This window comes from Coturnix japonica, chromosome 4 (genome assembly GCF_001577835.2).
Source record: "Coturnix japonica isolate 7356 chromosome 4, Coturnix japonica 2.1, whole genome shotgun sequence".
In the NCBI taxonomy this organism is placed as follows: domain Eukaryota; kingdom Metazoa; phylum Chordata; class Aves; order Galliformes; family Phasianidae; genus Coturnix; species Coturnix japonica.
This window is the reverse complement of record NC_029519.1, coordinates 80820579-80842670: the sequence shown is the minus strand read 5'-3', so window position 1 is coordinate 80842670 and position 22092 is coordinate 80820579. Positions and strand designations below refer to the sequence as shown.

Below are 22092 nucleotides of genomic sequence, written 5' to 3'. Positions count from 1 at the left end.
CTGCACCTACAGAGCAATGACCCTGATGCTGACTGTGTAGGGTGGGACTGCACATACAAGCAACACAGCAGGAAAAAGCCGATGAGGGAAGGGAAATAGGAAGGACGTGGCACATACCTGACTTGGCAGGACAGTCCTCAAGGACCTTTTGCTGCTGTTGTACTGTGGCCATTTCCCATGGCACGCAACCGGGCAGGGCAGGAGCCCACACACAGCGCACACCAGGTCCCGCGTGCATGCAGGAGCTCTCATTAGCAAAGGCCTCACATCTCTCCGGTGTGTACTTCAGGATGTCGCTCAGCAGGAGGCTGTTGAAGCCTCCGAATATATACATGGTGCTGGAGAAAATGCAAGTAAAGAAACGTTTCTCTTCAACATCTTTTTTCAGTGGCACAGACAAAGTGGGATTGAGTTCACCCTCAGGAAGTCTGCTGATGTTGCTAAGCTGAGAGGTGCAACTCATACAATCGTTAAGGTTGGAAAAGACATCTAAGATTATTTAGCACCATCTCAACCCACCCCCACTATGCCCACTGACTACATCCCTCTGTGCCACATCACTGTGGCTCTGGAGCACCTCCAGGGATGGTGACACCAACATTCCCTGGGCAGCTGTGCCAGTACCTGACCACTCTTTTGGAGAACAAATTTCTCTTAGTATCCAACCTGACCCTCCAGTGGTGCAACTTGAGGCTGTTCCCTCTCATCCTACTGCTGTTATCTGGGAGAGCAGGTCCAGGAGGCTACAAGGATGCTGAGAGGGCTGGAGGAGCTCTGCTATGGAGGGGGACTGAGAGCTGTGGGTGTTCAGCCTGGAGAGGAGAAGGATTTGGGGAGAACTTACTGAGTCCTTCCAGTCCTTAAAGGGAGTTTATAAACAGGAGGGAGAGTGATTTTTCATACAGTCTGATAGTGATAGAACAAGGGGGAATGGCTTTAAACTATAAGAGAGGAGATTTAGGTTAGATGTTAGGAGGAAATTCTTTATTCACTGGGTGGTGAGACCCTGGCACTGCTGCCCAGAGCTGTGGGTGCCCCATCCCTGGAAGTGCCCATGGCCATGGATGAGGCTCTGAGTTGGTGGGAGGCCCCAGCCCACTGATGGAGGAGCTTTAAGTTCCCTTCCAACCCAGCCATTCTGTGATTCCGTCCCAAATTATGCCACAGTCCTGTGTGACACCTGATTAATGTGACCATATATAAAATGCTGCAGGAATGCACGATCCTCCTGCAAAAACAGTGTCAAGAAAAAGAAGAAGGCTGACAGGGGAGACAGTATTGCACTATTAAACCAGCAGTCAGGAACTGTGACAAAACAATTCAATGCTGTCACATACTGCTGCACTGCTGCAACAAAACCACAGATATTTTTATGGCTGTTATCAACTGAGCAGAGATCCATTTCCCCCTCATCTTTTGAGGGGGGGGAAAAGATGTTTTGTTTTGTAAACCTCCTATAACATTACGACTGCTTTAGGCATAACATCGAGTTTCAGTGGTTACAAAAAAACACACCTGTGCCCCAACGTTCGTAAACGTACATTTAATGAAACTGCACGGAAAAGATTTTGCAACTGAATATAAGTTTTCTATGAATAATGAATAATTGTTAGCATTATTTTCATCCAGTTTCAGGAGAGAATTAATGCAGAGGCTTCATTGTTCTTGATGGGAGCAAACAGAGAGCTGGTAATCAGCGTACACTAAAACAGGTATAGTGAGACTTTCAGAATCGAGGGTATCTGTTTGAAAGCACATGTTCCTTTTAAAGTCAGTATTCTCAAACAGGCTTAAACTGTGCTTTAAATAATGTTACTGATACAGAAATACTGCTCTCAAAGGGACAGGGAACCAGAATGGAAGACTCCTCAGAAATACCACATCCCTGAAGACGCCCTCAAACTCAGCTCTGCAGAGCTGAGCACAGCAACAGCTGTTCACCTCAAGGTGTGGATATCATTACAGTGATATAACGCTTAATGGCAGGAATCTCATCTATGGTTTCACCTAATTACTGCACATCACGTCAGTGGTAAAGAGAGACACAAGATATGCTGTATAAAGTAAAACATGGGCAATTTGGAAACTAAAGCATGGGCCATTTAAAAACCACAAGGTAAAATATGAATTTGGGTATATAAATGGTCAATGCAGCTAAATAAGCAGATCTGACCCAAAACTCACTTCTCCAGTCTCAGTGCTCCTTAACCATACACACATACATAACAACACAGGCACAAGTGTGCACTGATGTACTGCAGTGGCATTGAGCTATAAAAAAAGCTTGTTTGGATCCTTACCTGTTGTACAGCACTGCAGAATGTCCGAACCTGTTCACATCGTGATGGAGACCCGGGCGAGGAAGAACGGACCACTTGTTGCAGGCTAGAATTAAAGAGAGGAGATGATTAACTGCAGGAAATGATTCTGTTTGTCCCCAAAACACAAATCTCTCAAGTGAAACTGGGCAGCTGACAAAAGCACTGTGGTATCTGCTTTGTGCATGGTTGGACAATCCCATCCTTGCCCCAGTTGGCAGAGGGGGAAAGGAAGGACGTGGTGGTTCTGCAACGCCAACTGAACAGTCCAATTTTGTGGCCTTCTGTGGCATAGATTCATGGCTGTTTATGAGGGTGGATAATGATAGGACAAGGGGGAATGGTTTAAAACTGAGACTGGGGAGGTATAGGTTGGATCTTAGGTAGATGTTTTTTGCTCAGAGGGTGGTGACACACTGGAACAGGTTGCCCAAGGAGGCTGTGGATGCCCCATCCCTGCGGGCATTCAATGCCAGGGTGGATGTGGCTCTGGGCAGCCTGGTCTGCTGGTTGGTGACCCTGCACATAGCAGGGGGTTGAAACCAGATGATCATCATGGTCCTTTTCAACCCAGGCCATTCTATGAGTCTATGACGACTCTATGATAGATTATTGGTTCCTTCACAATCACGTGTAATTAAATGGCAGCAATGCGAGTTGTTTTCTCTCCTTTGCAAACCGGAGTATTTCATTGCATAACGAGTTTGGGTTTTATCTGTTTAGACGCAAATTATTTGCAGTTTTGCCCTCAAACTAGTATCACTGAGAACAGAGACTTATCTTCCTCTTCTTTTTCATTGCAATTATGTTCCTGGAGGGTAAATATCCATGTTTTTAAAAATATTTTTCACTCATCATAGCTTCAGGATTTTGGGTTGTTTTTCGCTTTTAATATAATGTGAGATTATTCCACCTTTTTCTATTAGCATAACATTTATAAGTTCTGCTTCATTTCTAACTTGGTTTCTCAGGTAATTTCTCCCTTTAGGCAGCACAGGAAGAAAAAAAAACCCACAACCTTAGGAACTGTATAAACCACTGAGCAATCAAAGGAACAAAAGCAGGAAGAGTCAGACCAATTCACAGCACCTCAGCTCCGAAAAGGGAAGGGGATCACCATGAGGGTTCATGTCCCATAGGCAGCTGTGTGCAATTTATGCAATTAAGACAGAAAAGTCAAACAGCTGTAAAGATCTACAGAACCCAAAACACCGGCAGAGTTTCTAATGCAAGGTACAACTGCTGTTACAAGGAGTGAACCCCTGAAAAAGAAGTCCATAAACCCAAACCACCGCATCAATAAATCAAGAGGGCAGAGAAAATCACCTTCATGCCTTTACAAAACTAAACTGGAGAGTCATTAGTTAAGAAAGCTGATCCTCCACTGTGCACCTGCGGAAGCTTTAGTTTGGGAGTGTTGGTAAGTAGGAGATATATGACCCAGTTGGTTGGGTTTAACACTTGGTAAATCATGACTCGGAGGTTTATTTTTCAACGTCACTTGCTCTATTTTTGAAGTATTTACCCAAGCTCCACATCGCTCATGGAACAAGCATGCATGGTTTCAATTTCTAACAGGAGACCTCGGAATTGGACAGAGATTTGCGATCTTTTATCCAGCAAGTTGTGAGTTATGCAAGGCCAAAAAACATATTTTTCTAGATTAACAGAAGGCCTGGAATGTTTTGCTTTCTAAGCTTCTTTCCCATCTTTAACAGAAGAGCAAGTACTGGAAAAAATGACTGCTTCTAAAACTACAAAGAATATACTTCTTCCTGACTTAAAAGTTAAGCCAAGCCTAAAACTTACAACGCTCAGGATTTTATTAAATATATTACTCAAATAGAACACATACGCTACAAAAACATTTATCCTCCTTCCAATCCTGGCATCAGAACTGAATTTTTGAAGGGAGAAAGAAAAGTTTTCATTTCTCTCCTGCAGGGAGAAGAGACCACAACTTGAGTATAGGTTTTGCATGAATATTTCCTGCTGTGTTTTACAAAGGAAAACAACAAAGCTAAAACTTGGTTTGAAATGAAAGAGAATCATTACTTAAACAACAGTAAATGTGACTGGAGAGTTGGGCAGGGAGGAACTTGATGAGGTTTAACAAGAGCAAGTGTAGAGTTGTGCACCTGGGCAGGAATTACCGCCTGCATCAGTACAGGTTGGGGGATGAGCTGCTGGAAAGGAGCTCTGCAGAGAGTGACCTGGGGGTCCTGGTGGATAACAGGGTAACCATGAGCCAGCAGTGTGCCCTGGTGGCCAAAAAGGCCAATGGCATCTTGGGGTGCATTACAAAGAGCGTGGCCAGCAGGGCAAGGGAGGTGATCCCCCCCCTCTGCCCTGCCCTGGTGAGGCCACATTTAGATATTGTGTCCAGTTCTGGGCTACCCAGTTCCAAAAGGACAGGGATCTCCTAAAAGGAGTCCAGCGGATGAACACCAAGATGAAGAAGGACCTGGAGCATCTCCTGTATAAGGAAGGGCTGAGTGACCTGAGGCTGTTCAGCCTGGAGTAAAGAAGACCAAGAGGGGATCTGATAAATGTTGATAAAGATCTAAAGGGAGGTGGAAGGCAAACAGATGAGACCAGGCTCTTCTTGGTGCTGTGCAGCAATAGGACAGGGAGCAATGGCCTAAAACTTGAACATAGGAAGTTCTGTACTGACATGTGGAAGAACTCCTTTACAGTCAGGGTGACAGAGCACTGGCTGCTCAGAGAGGTTGGGGAGTCTGTTTTTATGGAGATATTCAAGACTAGGTTGGATATCAACCTGTGTGATCTACTGTGTGATCTACTCTGCTTTAGCAGAGGGACTGGACTCAATGACCTCTTGAGGTCCTTTCCAGCCCCTGTGATTCTGAGTTTTCAGACAAGTCGCTTGAGAAGTTCCTATTCTTGTTTTGCATCCATCCCATACATGAGGGACGTGATCCTTCAGAAGGGACAACCTCTGCATTTCGCTGCTGGATTTGATCATACAGAGATGCAAGGGCTACAGCCCACCCTCAGCTCCTCTGCTGCTATGAAGTGAGGGAAGAAGAGGATTGGGTGAAGGCATTTGTCCACCCAGAGAAACAAATGCCATGGATAGGAAACTCTTCTATACGGGCCAAAGACACTGATTTGGAGAATGGGAAGTGCTAAGCAGTCATCGTGGTACCCAGGGCACAGGAAAAATACTGTGAGGCTGCTCTACCCAAGTGCTCATCCAACCTGAAAGTCAACACAACCAAAGCTTATCCTGAGAAGCAATGAGAAACACATTCATGTACAGCCAGCTCCACTGTTATCTTCACACCCTTCAAAACTGAAAGGCGTCAGGGGGAGAGATTGGATGGGAAAAGCCCCAACCTGGCCAGGTAAGAGGATAAGAAGCATTAATGCCTTCTCAGATCTATCTAAAGACCTTCCTAGAACCCCTGCACATCTCAGCAATGTTTGCCTGCATGCCACAAAACAGAAGGCATGTCCTCACAACCCCCAGCGCACGCGGCCTCAATACTTCAAAGTCTGGGGAGGGCAAGGAATAAAAAAACATGGCAAGGTGAATAAAACAAGTCACTACAGAAGTAAGTTTTAACAGTCACAGTCAAAAGGAAGAGCTGTCTTTGAAGCCTTTGCTCAACTTGAACTCCAGTTTTCTCTACTCTTCCTACTAGGGCATATTCCTGGCTGTGTTTCTGGGTCCATTTTCCATCGCGTTTCTCAGTGAGACAAGGCAAACCATGCCAGTAAGGCTGCCCTGATGTGTAGGGAAAAGAAGAAGTGACCTTCCAGGATCTGACCTGAGAGTCTCTGCCCCGAGGAATGAGGGACATAGGAGCACTAGAAGGACTCCTACCACACTTGCGTCAATTGCAACCAACACAAGTTATAATTCTTGGCATAAAATTGGTAAAAACTGGGTTGGCAAAATGCAATGAGCAGTTCCTGTAAAAGAAATTGCCTGTTAATTGCACTGAATCAAAATGAACTTCACTACTGGCTTTTTTTTTTTCCCCTCTTCAAATTTGTGTCATTTATGTTTTACATCTAATAAAGAGTTCACTGGGTGAGGGAAGACAGCAAAATGTATTAAGAAAAATCTATCCCTATTGATATGCAAGCTGATAGAAATTACTCTCCTGTGCCTGTCAAAATACCTCACATACTCAATGGTGCTCAAGTAAAAACTCAAAGTTAGCTAAGAACACACAACAGATTGTACAGGGAGGTGATGTGATATCAGAGAAAGCGGGGGAACAATTCCAGGCAGTAAAATAGCACAAAGAGGCCAGATTGATCATCAAAGTAATCCATTCACTGGCAGGTTCCCTTCACAAAGCAGGAGTGACATCTCAGCAGCCAGTCCTTCCAGGAATGCAGGTTTACGTGATCATTTCTGGGAATAAATCACCAGAACACCCTCATTTCAAGGAATGAGGAGCAGAGGACAGAATGTGATATGAGTACAGAATGGTGTGAATGATCTGGATTGCGCACGCATCCCCTTGTATAGAATTTCATCTCTTTTTTTCTTCCTACTCTTAAATGCAGCCTATGGGCTCCACATTCACAAATCAATGCTGCCCTCTTCTGGCTATTCACCCTCACCAAAACCTAATCCTTCCAAATAAAATCCGCTTGGCTTGGCTTTATGATTAAATGGTACTTACGGGGGCATTTATGCTTACAATGCACAAGCAAACAAAATGACATTGCAAACAGCTCAGTGAAGCAGTAGAGCCAGCCCTCATTTAAAACAAGACCATACAATGGACAAGTCAAGCTCTAGCAATGTCTGTGGCTTGCTACTATCCAAACAGTGCTTCCTCCCTAACTCAGAGATTAAGAGGAGGAATGGCTGGTTACAAGGGTGGATAGTGATAGGACAAGGGGGAATGGTTTGAAACTGAGACAGGGGAGGTTTAGGCTGGATATTAGGAGGAAGTTTTTCATTCATAGGGTGGTGACACACTGGAACAGGTTGCCCAAGGAGGCTGTGGATGCCCCATCCCTGCAGGCATTCAAGGCCAGGCTGGATGTGGCTCTGGGCAGCCTGGTCTGCTGGTTGGTGACCCTGCACATAGCAGGGGGTTGGAACCGGATGATCATTGTGGTCCTTTTCAACCCAGGCCATTCTATATGATTCTACATGATTCAAAAGCACACTCAAAACCTCACTACAGCTTTTGGCATGAGACATCAGAAGAATGCGTGTTCCATTTAAGATGTTTTGAATGTCTAAGGTGGTATACAAAATGTTGGCCAACAAAAAGCTGCTGTATTTGCCTAGAAATCACTGCAACGGTTCATTTGCTTGGCAATGTGTACTAAGCTAATGTGCTTCTCCTGATTACACATTCTTCCACAGTATGCTTAGTAGCATTTGCTCTGATACACCCAGCATGTAAATCAGGCTTCGTGAAGGCAGCTCCTTTAAAATCTCCAAGGATATTTTGTACTGCTGTTATTTCCCCATCGACTTACCGATATCATAGGCCATAAAATCGGAAGAAAAGCACTTGGCACCATGGCTCATGGAGGTGTCGTTGTGTGTGTTCCCTCCAAACACCAGCATGGTTCCACTCATTATTACGGCTGTGTGCAAATAGCGGAAAAATCTGCTGTCTTTAAGAATCGTCCTTCAGAAATAGAAAGATATGTATTAATGACACTGATAGGTACCTGGCAAAGGCATCGAATAAATAAATGCAAGCTGAAGAAGGAAACTGAGAGGTGGAGGGTACTATTTAATTAGTTTCTCTAATGAGATTTAACAACTTTCTCTCCAGACTGCTCGATTCCTCCCATAATCTCACTCTCATATTCCCATCCGTTTTTCGATTTATAGGAGAAATACATCTAGGAAAGCAACTCTCCAAAGCCATGGATCTTAATCATCAATTCTTTCCCTAGGGGTGATGGAGCTTTCACACTAACACAGCTCTGAGCGCAGTCAATTAAAACATGCTGATACAGACACTGTCTGGGGAGACTCCAGTCCAGAGAAATTTACAGTAATCTAAATCATTTCTTTTAAAATCGGGTATCATTTCCTCCTCAAAAACTAACCAAATATTTCAGGGACATCTTGCCAAGATTGAAGCCCTGCAGCTCAACACCTGCTAAACTCAATGCCTCCTCCATGGTTAAATCACAGCTGGCGTTAATCGCATTACCAATGACCTCGCCTTTAATCAGCGTGATTAACAGCACTGAACACAAAGGGTCACTGATAAGGATGAGGAGGAGGCATTTTTTTGCCCTAATTTACCATGAAATCCACGGAACATCAGAGAGAGTTGGCAGAGCAAGAAACCTACAGATAAGAACCAGCAGACACTGTTAGGTGCCCTGCTGCACGGTGACTGCTGCCTGCCCTGCCAGCCAACAAGGCCGACAAAATAAACATAAAAGGAAGCTGCTGCTGAATGCTTTGGGCAAATATTATCCCATTTGTGATGTTTTCTGCCCATTCGGACAGATTTGCCAAGCTGAACGGGAAGAAGAAATGAACCAAGATAGGAATTGTGGTTATTGCTGCATGAGACTGAGCAGGCAGGAAGATTTTTGGCAGTCAGTTACTTCAGTCATCAGTAAAAACTCACCAACAGCTGTTGCACAAATACTACTTTAAACTCCCAACAAAGAGACAGTGACTCAAAATTACACATGCCCATTGAAATACCAGCCTTCGTATTCATACAGAGCCTTTAAACATAAATTAAGGCAAACACTGAGGAAAACCCTTCACCTCTATAGCTCATAGACATATACTTTTGCTATAGCTGTCTAATAAAGCTCACCTCTGGGCAAAAACCAATCACAATAGATGTCAGTTTAGGAAACAGGTGTTTCAAATAGTTATAGGGGCTGAAGAAAATGGGGATGTATAGAAATTCTTGTGTGGGCTCCATGCAGAATGAATTACCACACGCCTGATTACAGTAACCATGCTCATATGCATGGCCTGTACTGCTGGCAAGAAAATGCCATCACAAAGTTTTCCTTTCAGCTTTAATACAATTATAGATGAAAAACAGATTTCTTGGTGTGTTCACAGCTTTGATTACGTGTGACTGTATTTCTCTGCTCACAACCGGGCATCAAACTTACAGACAAAAGGGCACAATGTCTATCCTGAATGCAAGTAATTAAGTGCAACTGTACCCTTATCACACAACCCATCCTCTTGTCCACTACATACAAAAGTGAGGTGTGTACAAGAACAAGAAGTACTTACCACATCTTAGAATCAACTTCGTATCTGTACAGGTCATCTGCCAACCTGTATTTGTTGGCACTGAATGCCTTGTAACCTCCGTGGATATAAATGGATCTTGTATGCGGATCATAAACACTGCTGTGACCATACCCTCCTTGTACCAAAGCTCCACTCGTCTGTAAGATGCTCCACGTATTTGTGGCTGAGAAATGAAGAACGTGAGTGACAAAACACGGTTAATTTACCTCTGCTAATAACCTATCAACAAATCAGATGGTGAAACAAATGGGGTTTCACTTGGCTCAGAATTAGACACCGTCTCTATGATTTGACATCCAAAAATATTCTCCTCCAAGGAGTGAGTATGCTGCGAAGAATTATTGCCAAGTGTTTTTAATTAGACCAGAAACATCTCTTTTACAGTCATTTATTAAACGTTGCAGACAAGCTAAGTAAATGAGAGATAAAAAGCACAAAAATAACATACTGCATTTCAGTGACATGAAAATGACAGCGCTGTGGCTTGATTCAGAATAGCACCCGAGAGCACTTTCATCTTAAACATTTAAGGCCAGACAGCGCAGAAGTCAAGTTAAGTATGATTATGAAGAATAGCCTAGTTAAAAACTAACATATGATTAACAGCCCTGTGTCCTCACTTGCTAAAATAACACTTGTTTGGTGCGTTCCTTATGCGGTCAGTAGAACAAGGACATTTCTGAGCAGCTGCTTTAAGCAGCATTTCATCTGGAGAGCTTCCTATGCTTCTCCATTGCTAACACTGGAAATTTCTGCATCTTCAAATCAGAGCTTGGACTGTTCCCAGAGATATGGGACAACTGGGAGTCCAGGAAGTTATTCTCCTTTTCCCCTAAGGATTCAGTAATGACTGCTACAAAGGTTGGGATATTGAGTTAATTGGATGCTGGGTCTGAATTGTTACATCCATTCTTGTACTCGGAGGACACAAAAGTAATTTTGAAAATGTTTGCTTTGCAAGAAAGAGAAAGGAAAATGAATGTAGGTGTCTCACAGTCATCCCGCTTCATCTCTCAATTACAGCTTTTTCATCTTTGGGACACAATAAGCTGTATAAAGCTGGAAGAACATGGCTGTCTGTTCACAAAAAACACTAAAAGTCAGACTGAATTTCTCATAAATACAAATCAAAGGAGAACACAGCCACCCTTGTCTTGCTACCTGGACATGGGTCATCTCAGTAGTTTCCAAACCAGTTGCTAACATTGAAACAAATGGTAGGTGGGACCCAAACTCACCTAAGTTGTACTCCTGGACGTTGCTGATATACCCATAAAGGGGACAGTGCCCGAAGATGACAAGCATGACCACACTCTTATCCTCCAAGGTGACAATGTGTGCTGAGTGGCCAACCACAGCGTACTGCTCCTTGGCTTTAGGTGCTGCCAGAGTCCAAGACTGCCTGGGAATGTTGAACACCCACAGCTGGCTGCTCACATTCCCCGTGGCATCTATTTTTCCACCATACATGTATATGTCATCCTAAAAGAAACGAGATTTAAAATGAGCCCAATGGGTTTGGCATTCAAGAAACAGCCTGGCAAAAGAGGCAGTTAAGATGGAAACTCCTCTGTGTCACTGCATTAAAAACTTTGTCTCCCAGGTAAATGTATTGAAAAAAGAAAAAAGAAATTAATTACTTTTGGAATAAGGATTGCTAGGATAGTTAGACCAGGTTTTATTAATCGACCTTTAAGATTGAAGCTCCTCAAGTCTTATCTAGTTTCACCTGTGGGTTTCTCCAGATGTCTCGGAGTAACTTCCAAACAGTTATCCTTTTTCATTCATAGGGTGGTGATGCACTGGAACAGGTTGCCCAAGGAGGCTGTGGATGCCCCATCCCTGCAGGCATTCAAGGCCAGGCTGGATGTGGCTCTGGGCAGCCTGGTCCGGTGGTTGGCAACCCTGCACATAGCAGGGGATTGAAACCAGATGATCATTGTGGTGCTTTTTAACCCAGACCATTCTGTGATTCTATGAACCAGCTGAACTGTAAACCCTAGTCATCACGCACATTTTACAAACACTGACAGAGAGAAGGAACCACTCACTGACCACTGTCAGCCTTAGAATCTCTGAGAAAAGCAGGAAAGGAGGAACACACAAGCAAAGGCAATACCTGCTGTGCACAGATTGCATTACCCATGGACAAATCCTGGAAGAAGAAAAGCTTTTTCCAAAGCAAGACTGAGCTGTGGAAAGGGGTGGGTGGGTTTGGGCCAACAACGGGTAAAACCAGCTGAGTGCTCCATCTGCAGCACTGAACATACCTTATGTAATGCAAGCGAATGACCATATCTCATCTCTACTGAGTTCACAGTGTTGTTCAGTGGAAGCCACTCTTCAGAAATAAGATCATACCTGTACAATAAGAATCGAAAAGATATCCTGAGGAGTTGATATCAAGCTGAGAAAATTCGTGCTTGTTCTTTTAAGAAGGTGCTGGAAATTCTTTTGCTTTACAAAAGGCCTATCAAGATTTCAGCATGCACCAAGTATGCACTCACAATACTTATAGATTAAAAAAAAACCTCCCATCAAGTCTACTCAGCATCCACATCTTGATTGGCTTTACCCTGAGTTTTCCTTCCCTGAAGAACCAAGAGTTAATGCAGCACCTCTTATGTTATGGTAACTTACAACAGATGATCCATCCCAGAGAGTAGAAAAAGGTTACTCTAAGCACAGGTAAATTCCAATTACTTGATGAAAATAGAACTGCCACTGTTAGAAGGCACTTTTAATTATGTCTTTGTCATTCAAGCATATTTTTTCAGTGAACTTGAAAGAAGATAAACCGTCTACCCTGAAAACGGCCTCTGGCTTTTTTAGATAAACAAATGAACTATATTTGCCAGACTTACAGCTGTGCAAGATAAAATAATCTCCCAGAAAGCCTTTAATGAAGGCACAGGTTATCAGTTGAAAAATCAGGCGTGACTTTGAGAAAGTAAACCATGGATGTAATCAGCAACTGCTTTATAAGAATGTGTACATTTGCAGCTGCCTTGTAACTCCTGCTAAATAAAAGCACAGATTTGGCTTAGGCCAGTGGAAGCGAAAAACTCAGCTTTTGCCTGGATGTCCCAAAATGACATCAAGAGAAAGCCTGAATGTGTTTTGGTGGTGCATTCCAATGAGGAAACACAATTATTATTTGGTATCCAGGCAAACGTTCAGTGTCCCAAATAGTTTGCATGAATGGCATCATTCTAAATGCCATTCCCAGTTTGGTATCCCATTCCCTACACATAAACATCCACATCCCCAGCAGTCACTATGTCTTCATTAAGGAGTCAAAGACTGAAAACAGACAGACACAGAATAAGGAAGGGCTAAACAAAGCAAAATTGCCCTCTTGCATTACAAGGCTAGATGTAATTTATAAGCCAGCCTACAAAACACGTAGCAAGCAGCTGAATGCTGTCACAAACAGATGAACCAAAAACTCACAGAGCATCAGAAACCTTATAGTTTTCTTCTTCAAAATTGCCTCCTTTATCAGCATTTTCCCACACCTCCAACCTTAAGATTTTATTATTGTTATTTCCCCTTGGAGATGGAGCATAAGCCAAAGCACAGCGTGTCATGTAGCAGTTTCTAAAGATAATTCTCAGATCTCTGCTCTTGTGCTTAGACTCTGTTATTGGGGTTTATACTCACGCTAAAACCTTCTGAGAGTCAGAATGATTGAAGACGTAGCCTCCAACGACCCACATTTTGTTGTCGTGGATGATGGTTTTGTGAGACGCTCGAGGAAGTTTTGGAAGTGAATATTCCTCACGGGTCCAAAACGATCGATCTGCAGGAACGGGAACTGAACAGCCAGGACCTAGGAAACAGTTTTAGAAGTTAAACAGATCCTTTCCAAAGTCTGCATTTCAGCTAGAGGTCAGCATCCTGCACCATGGCAAAGAGCATGGCCTGGTGGAAGTTGAGCCCATCAGTAATGATCTACAATGGACGTGGTGTGAAAGGACTCCTGCAATGGAACAGCCACAACCACATATTAGAGGAGGTTTCAGAAGGACAAAGCAGATCCAGACCAGGCAAAGCTGTGATGAAGCAAAGCAGACACACAGCTCTGTTCTCTGTCCCTGTGATGGCAGGGGTATGGTGCGGACCCCTTTCCACTCCACAACAGCTATCTCCCAGCACTTTTCTAGCTGCCATACACCCTCAGAAGCCCCGACACTCAAGGGACATACAGCACTGTTTGCTGTCTTTCCCTCTTTTTGTTCCTCCTCTTTCCAGTATTGTTTTCATGAACTGTTCACTTCTTGTTTCAGCTATATTTCTGCTGCCAGGGTTCCCTTCAGAGCTACTTCCTACTCCATGAGACCCCATTAAGAGCCACAGAAGAGGAGAGGCTGGAGAAGCCACACAACATCCCAAGCTGGAAGGAACCCATAAGGATCACTGAGTCCAACTAGAGGACCCACAGAACTTCAACCATGCTTCAGATCCTCATAAAACAATCAAAAAAAAAGCAGCACATGATGGCCAATTTGGATCTTTCAGCTCCCTGAGGCTTAAGGGTTGTGGGTGGTTCAGTTTTGATTTAATTATTTTAAAACTTCATTTTAATCTGATGCTTGAACACACCAAGTTGGCAACGCTTTGTGTGGTAGTGCAGCTGCTAACAAGAACATCTTCCCAATGATCTCCCACTAGGAGAAGCTGGATGGAAGCTTCTTCCCAGTTAAAGCACAGTTGTCAAGAAGAGACACTTCCAAGAACCATACACATAAAAGATATCATCTTAACAAGAGGTGCTCCATAATATTCAGACTTACCTTGCCAGCCTGCAGAACAAACACATGCTTTAGTTTCATTGAAGTTGCAAAATCCTCTCTCTGGTGCCCCGCAATCATCTGTGCAGTAGGGAATATCACAAGCTTCTCCCTTCCAGTATTTGGCACATTCACATTCAAGAGCATTGGTGCTGTTACTGAGCCTGCACTCTCCTCGGCCAGAGCAATTATTGGGACACATATTGAAACTGCAAACGTCAGGGAGAGAAGTTTCATCAGTAATGAAACAGGCTCTTCTTATTAACGAGTACAAGAGTGATGCTGAACAGAAGTTAATACGGCAGTTCAGTTGTTTGTTAATAAGCAAGACGAGACTCAGCTAGAGTTCGATGTGATGGACCTGCATCTGTTCTGTACCTATAATGTGCAGAGCTGCCTCACTTAATGAGTTAAACCAATAAAAGATTACCTGAGTGACTTTTAGCTAGTTATACTGCTAACAAATTGCCTCAAAATCCTCAACAGTAAGTGAAGAATTCCATCAGCACGCAAGGATTTGGTGGTATCTCTGCAATGTAGACTTAAGCTACTCACATTTAGATGCTGTTCTAGGATCTGTTTATACAATGAACACACTCGAGATGAATCCCAAGCCAGAGATGTGTTCCTTCTGAATCATTTCTAATTCTATAGCTTTGGCAATGTAACTGAGGCAAAATCAGACACAGCTTTGTTGAGGACCCAAAGGGTCAACCCAAAGGACTACCCAAGGACTACCCAATAACTCAAGGACTACTTCCCAATGTTCTCACTATCAAGCAACAGGTGGAACCACTTGGCTTCCACATGATTCCACAATACCTGTCTCCAGTAGTAGCATTAAAGACCAATAAACTCAAAAGAAATAAATCACCACTCCTCAGAAACATTGAGATCTAATAACTAGAACTGACAGTCCAACTCCCCTGCAATGAACAGGGATGTCTACAGCTACAACTTCACCACCATCGCATCAGTGCAATGCTGACAGTTGGCAGTAGATGGTGTCATGGTTTATGGTATCAGCCACCCTTTCAGAATGAAGCACTTAGCTCCTGTGCTTCAGGCAACAAGGCAAAAGCTTCCTGGATGCCCCACATTTTTCCAACAGTTGGCTGTATTCTGAAGTGATTAAAAAGGAGGGAAGCACCAAAACTGGCTTCAATGCTGAGCGACTCACTTTAGTCAGTTGAAACTGAGGACTTTGCAGCTGGTTCTTTTAGAAGACAGAGCTTTACACCCACATTAAAATCTCCTAGTGTAGCACATACATCATTTGTACAACCATATTTACATGTCTCACATCTCAAACATGAAACGAACAAACAAAAAAAAACCAAAACAGAATAAAACCATTCTAGAATAAGAAGTCAGATTCAGCAATTCAATCCAAGGACTGAATGAAAAGCAGAGTTCCATGCTGAAGGGTGCTCAGTAATAGGGTCCCACCCAGTGTCCCAAGTGAAATGCGAAAGCATTTCTGTGTAGAAACATCTCTACAACATGCGTAAGGACACACAACATACCAGTTCTGCCTGCTGGAATACGATCACATAAATCTAATAATATAAAATAAATAGTATGATGTCTTTTCTGAGCAAACATTTGCCCACACTTACAGTTGACAACTGAAGCTGATGCTGAGCACATTACAGTTATTAGCCAGTGCAAGAGTATAATAAAGATAGAATCTAAATTCAAGTATCTGCTCGTAATTACATGCTTCAGTGGCAACTGCTTTCTCCAAGACAAGACTGAGGGAAGAGGAAACCTCCTTCTGCTCAACCTGCATCATTTATGTAATGTACAAATCACTTTGGAGCGGTACCACTTACTTATATGTGATGTTAAACCCTGTCAAATTATAAGCAGCGTCACTGAAGAAATGCAGAAGAGCGTATCCAGAAGTAGCTACCACTTCTGGTACCGTCTCATTGCTGTCTTTCTCAGGAACGATCAGACCACTGCAAAAGAGGAAAAGGAAAAAAGGTTGAAATGAAACAAAAAGGGAGCAAAATGAAGCAAACACAGTATGCAATATCAGTATGAACAGAATAACTGAAATCAAAAGTATTTATTTGCATCCATTTGAAGCATGATGAATTTGCATACAGTAATTACCATTTTCACAGGGCAGTTATTAAACAGGTTTTATTCAACAGAACTCCTTAAACATTTCAAAAGAAAATAGATCAAGCTTGTGAGTCCACAATCTCCAAGGAACCCATTCCGAATGAACTAAGAACCCACAGGACCCCCTCAGAAAAATAAATCTACATCCCGCAGGGACCAGTTTATTAATCCGTGTCTTAATTATGTGCCAAACAGTGGCCACACTACCAACCAAGGACTCCTGACAAACCTTAGGGCACTGAAAATAGCATTACCACTGCTGTCAGCATGCATGATTTCAGTGTGAAAGAAGGAATGGTTGAAGAAAGGAATGCAAATGGAAAACCCTGAAGTAGCCAAGTGGGTTCTTCTGAATGATAAATGTATAATAAAGGCATTTGGCTTGAGTAACCCTGAAGCTGTCTGCAATCAGTTTTCCTATACTTCTAAAAACCTACTTACCTCTCCTGCTATTCTCCTACAATTGAAACAGGATCTGTTCCTGAAACAAGGTGACACATTTCAAGATAGAAATTGATGTCACAAAAGCACAGAACCCGCTGTACCAAGCCAAATGACAGCTCTGTCAAGCCAGTGATCTCCCTCTAATTTCAGCAGATCCTTGGGAAAAACTGCAACAAACAAAGCAAGCACAGAGCATGCTGGTGGTGTAGTTATCCAGCTGATGGAAACACACAGTTGAGGCCATTTCTGACCTGCAGAATGCTATCTATTTGCTTTCTTTAGCCCGGAACATCTGCAGCAAGTAGTTCAGCAATTAAACTCTGCAGTGATAGAGGAAAGCCCTTGCTGGCTTTACATCTGCTGCCCCATCAGCCACTGTTGCCTCTTGGGCTCTCCACTATGAGAAGTCAGTATAACCACCCTCACTCACCAGTATTTGATTCTACTCAAGCGGGCACAGTTCAGGTTTATAGAATATATTGTGTAAATACTTGAAGTAAACCGGAAGGAGTAAATGAACCTCTCACAATTCACCTATTGCACAAAATAGCTTCTATGTGAAAGGGAAAGCTTATCCCTCTTAATAGAAGCCTGACACCCACAAAACAAAGTCAACTCCTCCCTTACACAAGACACAAGAGCAGGCATAACTTTGAAGTCTATTGCATCCTTTTTAGTCCTTTACCTGAGCAAAGTATATTGTCTGTCGCCATCTATTCATAGTTGGCTGTTATTTTTCTTACATAGAACCAGTTTTCCCCCCCAGTGTCCATCCTGGTTCCAGCAAAGGCCAAGCCCAAACCTTCTGAAAGCCGAGCCTCCAACACTGCACAAATATGGGGTCCTGGAAAAGCAGGACCCAGCTTGTGCTCACATCCTGCACATCCAAGGGCAACAGCAGCTAAAAGCAAGGATGAAAAGAGTTTTTCCTTTTAAAAGATCTTATTTTTCCTCTTTTCAGAGTTATTCAGAACAGGGAGCTTTGAAGATGGCTGCTGGTGTAGGGTAAGTGCATTTCTGTACCTATGGAAAGAACCCACAGCTGTCCACAGCAACCCATTCACATCACTTGCAAAGCACTTTTTGTGACCTAAATTTTTCTGTGCCCGTAATACAATACAATGATAGGCTTGAAGAACAGCAGACACGCAGTGATCCTGACTGAAGGCTTCTGCTATACAATGAGGGGGTGTTTGCCTTAAAAATAACAGAGGCACATTACTTATGTTAGGGTAAATATCCAGCCTTCACAATGGCCCTTTCTGCACAAGTCAGCCCACTGACCAAAACTCACTCTTCGTTTCACCAACACACCATAATAACGCTGTAACCTCACCTCTTGTTTTGGCTAAACAACGGCAGCACACTTGCAGATATGGAGCTCAATACATATTTTCCTAGTGAGGAGGCCAATTATTTTTCCCTTTCAGATCTCAAGGATACAGGATTAAAAGGCAAAACGTGCTGCTTTTTCTTCTATGTGCATCAGAGGTGCCCGGCTCCGTGCTGAAATTTCAGACTTGTGATCTGAGGATGATCTCTTCCAAAAGACCATTCTCCCAAAATATCAAAGAACAAAAAGCCTAATAAACTTCTCTTTGCTATTTGCTCCATATACAGTTTTCCTTTGTAATGCAAACTGTAGGACAGCATGCCTCCGCCACGGGAAAACAGATATCCGAATATAATTCAGGGGAAAGGCAAACTACAGCTTGAGGACCAAAGAGAAAACTCCTTTGTTCTGTTTTATCTTCCTTTGGTCTCATCCTCGCAGCACATTTCCCTGATACGAAGCAGCAATTCAGCTGGAAGAAGCCCTGCAGAAGGGAGAGCAACGCAGCAAACACCAAGCAAAGGACAGAACAAACAGCAGGAATGAAAGCACACGCTTATCCCCACCCCCTCCTCAAATCATCTTCTCTAATAAAGTAAATGCTTGGTACCTCCACAGCATTAGCTCTATTCCTTCCTTCCTTCCTCACCACCTTGTTCTGTTCCTCTGAAGACAAACAGCACGAGGGATGTTCCCTGTGCACTGGTGGTGTTTTCAAAGCACAGATGCAGCCAGACTTGGATAAGGAAAGCAGTTTTAGCAACACGTTTTATGTTGTTACACAGCTATTGAGATTCCAAATGAATGACCCGTGTGATTTATCCCACCTGCACAAGTTTAACACATACTGATGGAGCAATGGAACAGGCTGCCTAGAAGGGTTGCAGAGTCTCTTTCTATGGAGATATTCAAGACCCAGCTGGACACCAACCTGTGTGACCTATTATAGGGAGCTGCTTTAGCATTGGGGTGGGACTCAGTGATCTCTTGAGATCCTTTCAAACCCCTGGGAAAAAATCCTGTAGGCACAATCTGAGTAACACCTTATAGGAAAACTTCCCTTAAACAACAATCCAGAATCTCTCCAGGCTTTGGCCAAGATCATTCTATTTCACAACTGAAAGCTGCAGACCATTTCGCAACCACCACTACTCCAAAGCAAACAAACACTCCTACTCAGCCGAGCTGCCCAATGACTCTGTTTCTTAGAAGCTGTAAGGCAAGCCCCTGTTTTGGCCCAAAATACTTCTATTTGCTGTGCACTGGACTTGTCAAGTCAGTGGAAACAACAGTAAGGCACTCATTTGCCATCACCCTTCGTTGTGCTTTGATCCCTTTTACTGCACCACACACCAATGGGAATTAGCTGGAATGAAGGGCATCTCCTCTCTTCCTTTTCCTTTATTTGCTATGGAGGCAGGATGAGGAGCATGGATTCATCCTTCCCCCTCAAGACAGAACCTGCCAGGAAGGCAGAGATGAGAAGCCTCAGCAAGGAGGAAGGTGGGAGCTGTGTGCGGTGAGGAGGAGGATGCAGAATTCACATCACAGGAAAGCAAAAGGATGAAGCTAATGGCAAAAACTGGTGGCATGGTGGCTTCTCAATCTCCTAATATGCAGCACAAAATCATCCTTTTTGTTTTATCTGGGTACGTGTGTGCAAAGCTGCACCTTATTAAAGCACTCCCCCTGCGTTAGCCACGCTCCCAACAGCAACAGAAAAAACCCAAACAAAAATAAACAAACCCAAAATAGAAGCCAGAGCAGATTAAAAATAAATCAATGCCAAAAGAAAGCGGGGGAGGAGGATAAGGAAACAGATCTCAAGTTTCTGTTCTTAAAGGAAAAGCTAACGTGCTCGAGCCAGGAGATGACTCCTAAAAGTGGGCTCTTTGGGAGACAGAGCTGTTACAAAACCAATTACCAAGAACCAATCCAACTAATTACTGAGAGCTGGCAACACCCAAAGCAAACTATTTCTTGAAAGCACCTTCCCTGTTTCATTAATGACAGCAATAAGCACTGCTGCTGCAGCACTGACAAGGGACATACAGCACCAGTGGCAATGATGGCTGCGGACAGTGGGCACAGTAAGGGTGAGCTGGGGATCACAGTGGCCTTTTCCTCTCCGGAGATGTTCTGATTAAGTAAATCACACTTATTCAAAGCACCAGCTGCCTCACAGGCAGCATACAGGGTAACTGCCAGTGTGGGACATTGTGCAGCAGGTGATATAATGCTTGTAAGCAATACAACACAAGCAGACTGTGGGCTGCGAGCAGGGTTTGCAGAGTGGTTCAGGAAGGGTGCTGAGGACAAAGCAGAAGAAAGCACGAGCATTTACAAGTGCCTGTGGCAGCAATACAAGTTATGATTAATGGCAATGAACGTGAGGCTTGGGGGAGTGGAAGGAAAACAAACCCTAACACAGGAATGGGAAGGAGTGGGGTCAGAGGAGATGTAACATGCGTGTACAGTGAAGGAGGAGAAGTGAAGAACAGGAAGTTTCTAACTAATGTGCTGAGGGATGTGGAACGAAGAGCTCTCAGGAGACCACACTACTGGTTCCAGTTTGAGAGACCCAGCACAAAACATACTGGAGCACATCCAGCCAGTGACCAATCTGAAGGCCAGGGGCCAAACAGATGAGAAAGGAATCTACAGAATGGCTGGAGTGGAAGGGACCTCTAAGATCATCCAACTCCAACCCCCTGCTGCACACAGGGTTGCCAAGCACTAAATCAGGCACTAGATCCCGGTTGCCCAGAGCCCCATCCAACCTTTGGATTAGGGCCTTGAATGCCCCTTCCAATGCAACCACCCCACATTCTGTCTCAAGTTGGGTTTGGCAGTGCCACATTCGCCTGGCTGCAGTCACAGAAAGGGAACTGCTCCCATGTGCTGATGGCAGGGCAGTGATGTCCGTGGGGCAGCCAGTGCCATCTGTCAGTGCTGTCACTGTGACCATCCATCTGTGCCCAATACCACGGTGAGGTGCTTCGGGGCGGCCAAAGGTCTTGCAGAAAGAGGTCATTGTGAGCAAGAAGAACACAGCCTGCTGACCAGCCCAAAACAAGGGTAAATGCTCAGGAACAGCTCCAGTAAACGTTTAACACGAAGTGAAAAATAACAACGAAGTTCACAGACAACAGAGTGTATGTTATCTGCTTCAGAATTCCCCATTCTGTGCTGATGAGAGCGCTGGATTTTTATGAGCTCCCTGTTCCATTCTTGTGTTCCTGAAGCAAAACATTTAAACAGTATTAAGTTGCCTACGATTGCCAATACAAACCAGCAAATCTGTTTCTAACAGTGCTTCATGGAAGCAAAGCTTAATGTACTGGGTGGGACCACCCCACGCACTCAGGCTACAAGGAGTTTAGTAAATAGTTGATGCGGATATTCTACATACATGTAGATGGTGGAGAAATTTAGAGCGGGTCCAGAGGAGAGTCACTAAGATGATCAGAGGGATGGAGCACATCTCCTATGAGGAAAGGTTGAGGAAAATGGGCTTGTTTAGCTTGGAGAAGAGAAGGCAATGGGGAGACTTTGTTGTGACCTTCCAGTACTTGAAGAAAGTGTATAAACAGGAGGGGGAATAGCTGTTTATGAGGGTGGATAGTGATAGGACAAGGGGGAATGGTTTGAAACTGAGACAGGGGAGGTTTAGGTTGGATCTTAGGAGAAAGTTTTTCACCCAGAGGGTGGTGACGCACTGGAACAGGTTGCCCAAGGAGGCTGTGGATGCCCCATCCCCGCAGGCATTCAAGGCCAGGCTGGATGTGGCTCTGGGCAGCCTGGGCTGCTGGATGG

At 43.8% G+C, this 22092-nt stretch overlaps 1 protein-coding gene and 1 long non-coding RNA gene across 2 annotated transcripts in view; one reads left to right on the top strand and one right to left on the bottom strand.

Annotated features, from left to right (window-relative positions):
• Positions 1-22092, bottom strand: part of ATRN (attractin) — an 87617-nt gene that overhangs the window by 34871 nt on the left and 30654 nt on the right. Inside the window, exons 4-12 of the mRNA XM_015862984.2 lie at positions 16202-16330; positions 14370-14575; positions 13237-13405; positions 11844-11934; positions 10812-11055; positions 9553-9736; positions 7797-7951; positions 2301-2385; positions 118-338 (exon numbers count right to left, since the gene is read on the bottom strand). Of these exons, the coding sequence (XP_015718470.1) occupies positions 118-338; positions 2301-2385; positions 7797-7951; positions 9553-9736; positions 10812-11055; positions 11844-11934; positions 13237-13405; positions 14370-14575; positions 16202-16330 (1484 nt within the window). The remainder of the gene's footprint in view (positions 1-117; positions 339-2300; positions 2386-7796; positions 7952-9552; positions 9737-10811; positions 11056-11843; positions 11935-13236; positions 13406-14369; positions 14576-16201; positions 16331-22092) is intronic.
• On the top strand, positions 17262-18794 carry LOC116653430. The gene is made up of 3 exons (XR_004307250.1): positions 17262-17349; positions 17905-17948; positions 18718-18794. It is a non-coding gene; the product is annotated as an uncharacterized LOC116653430 (long non-coding RNA).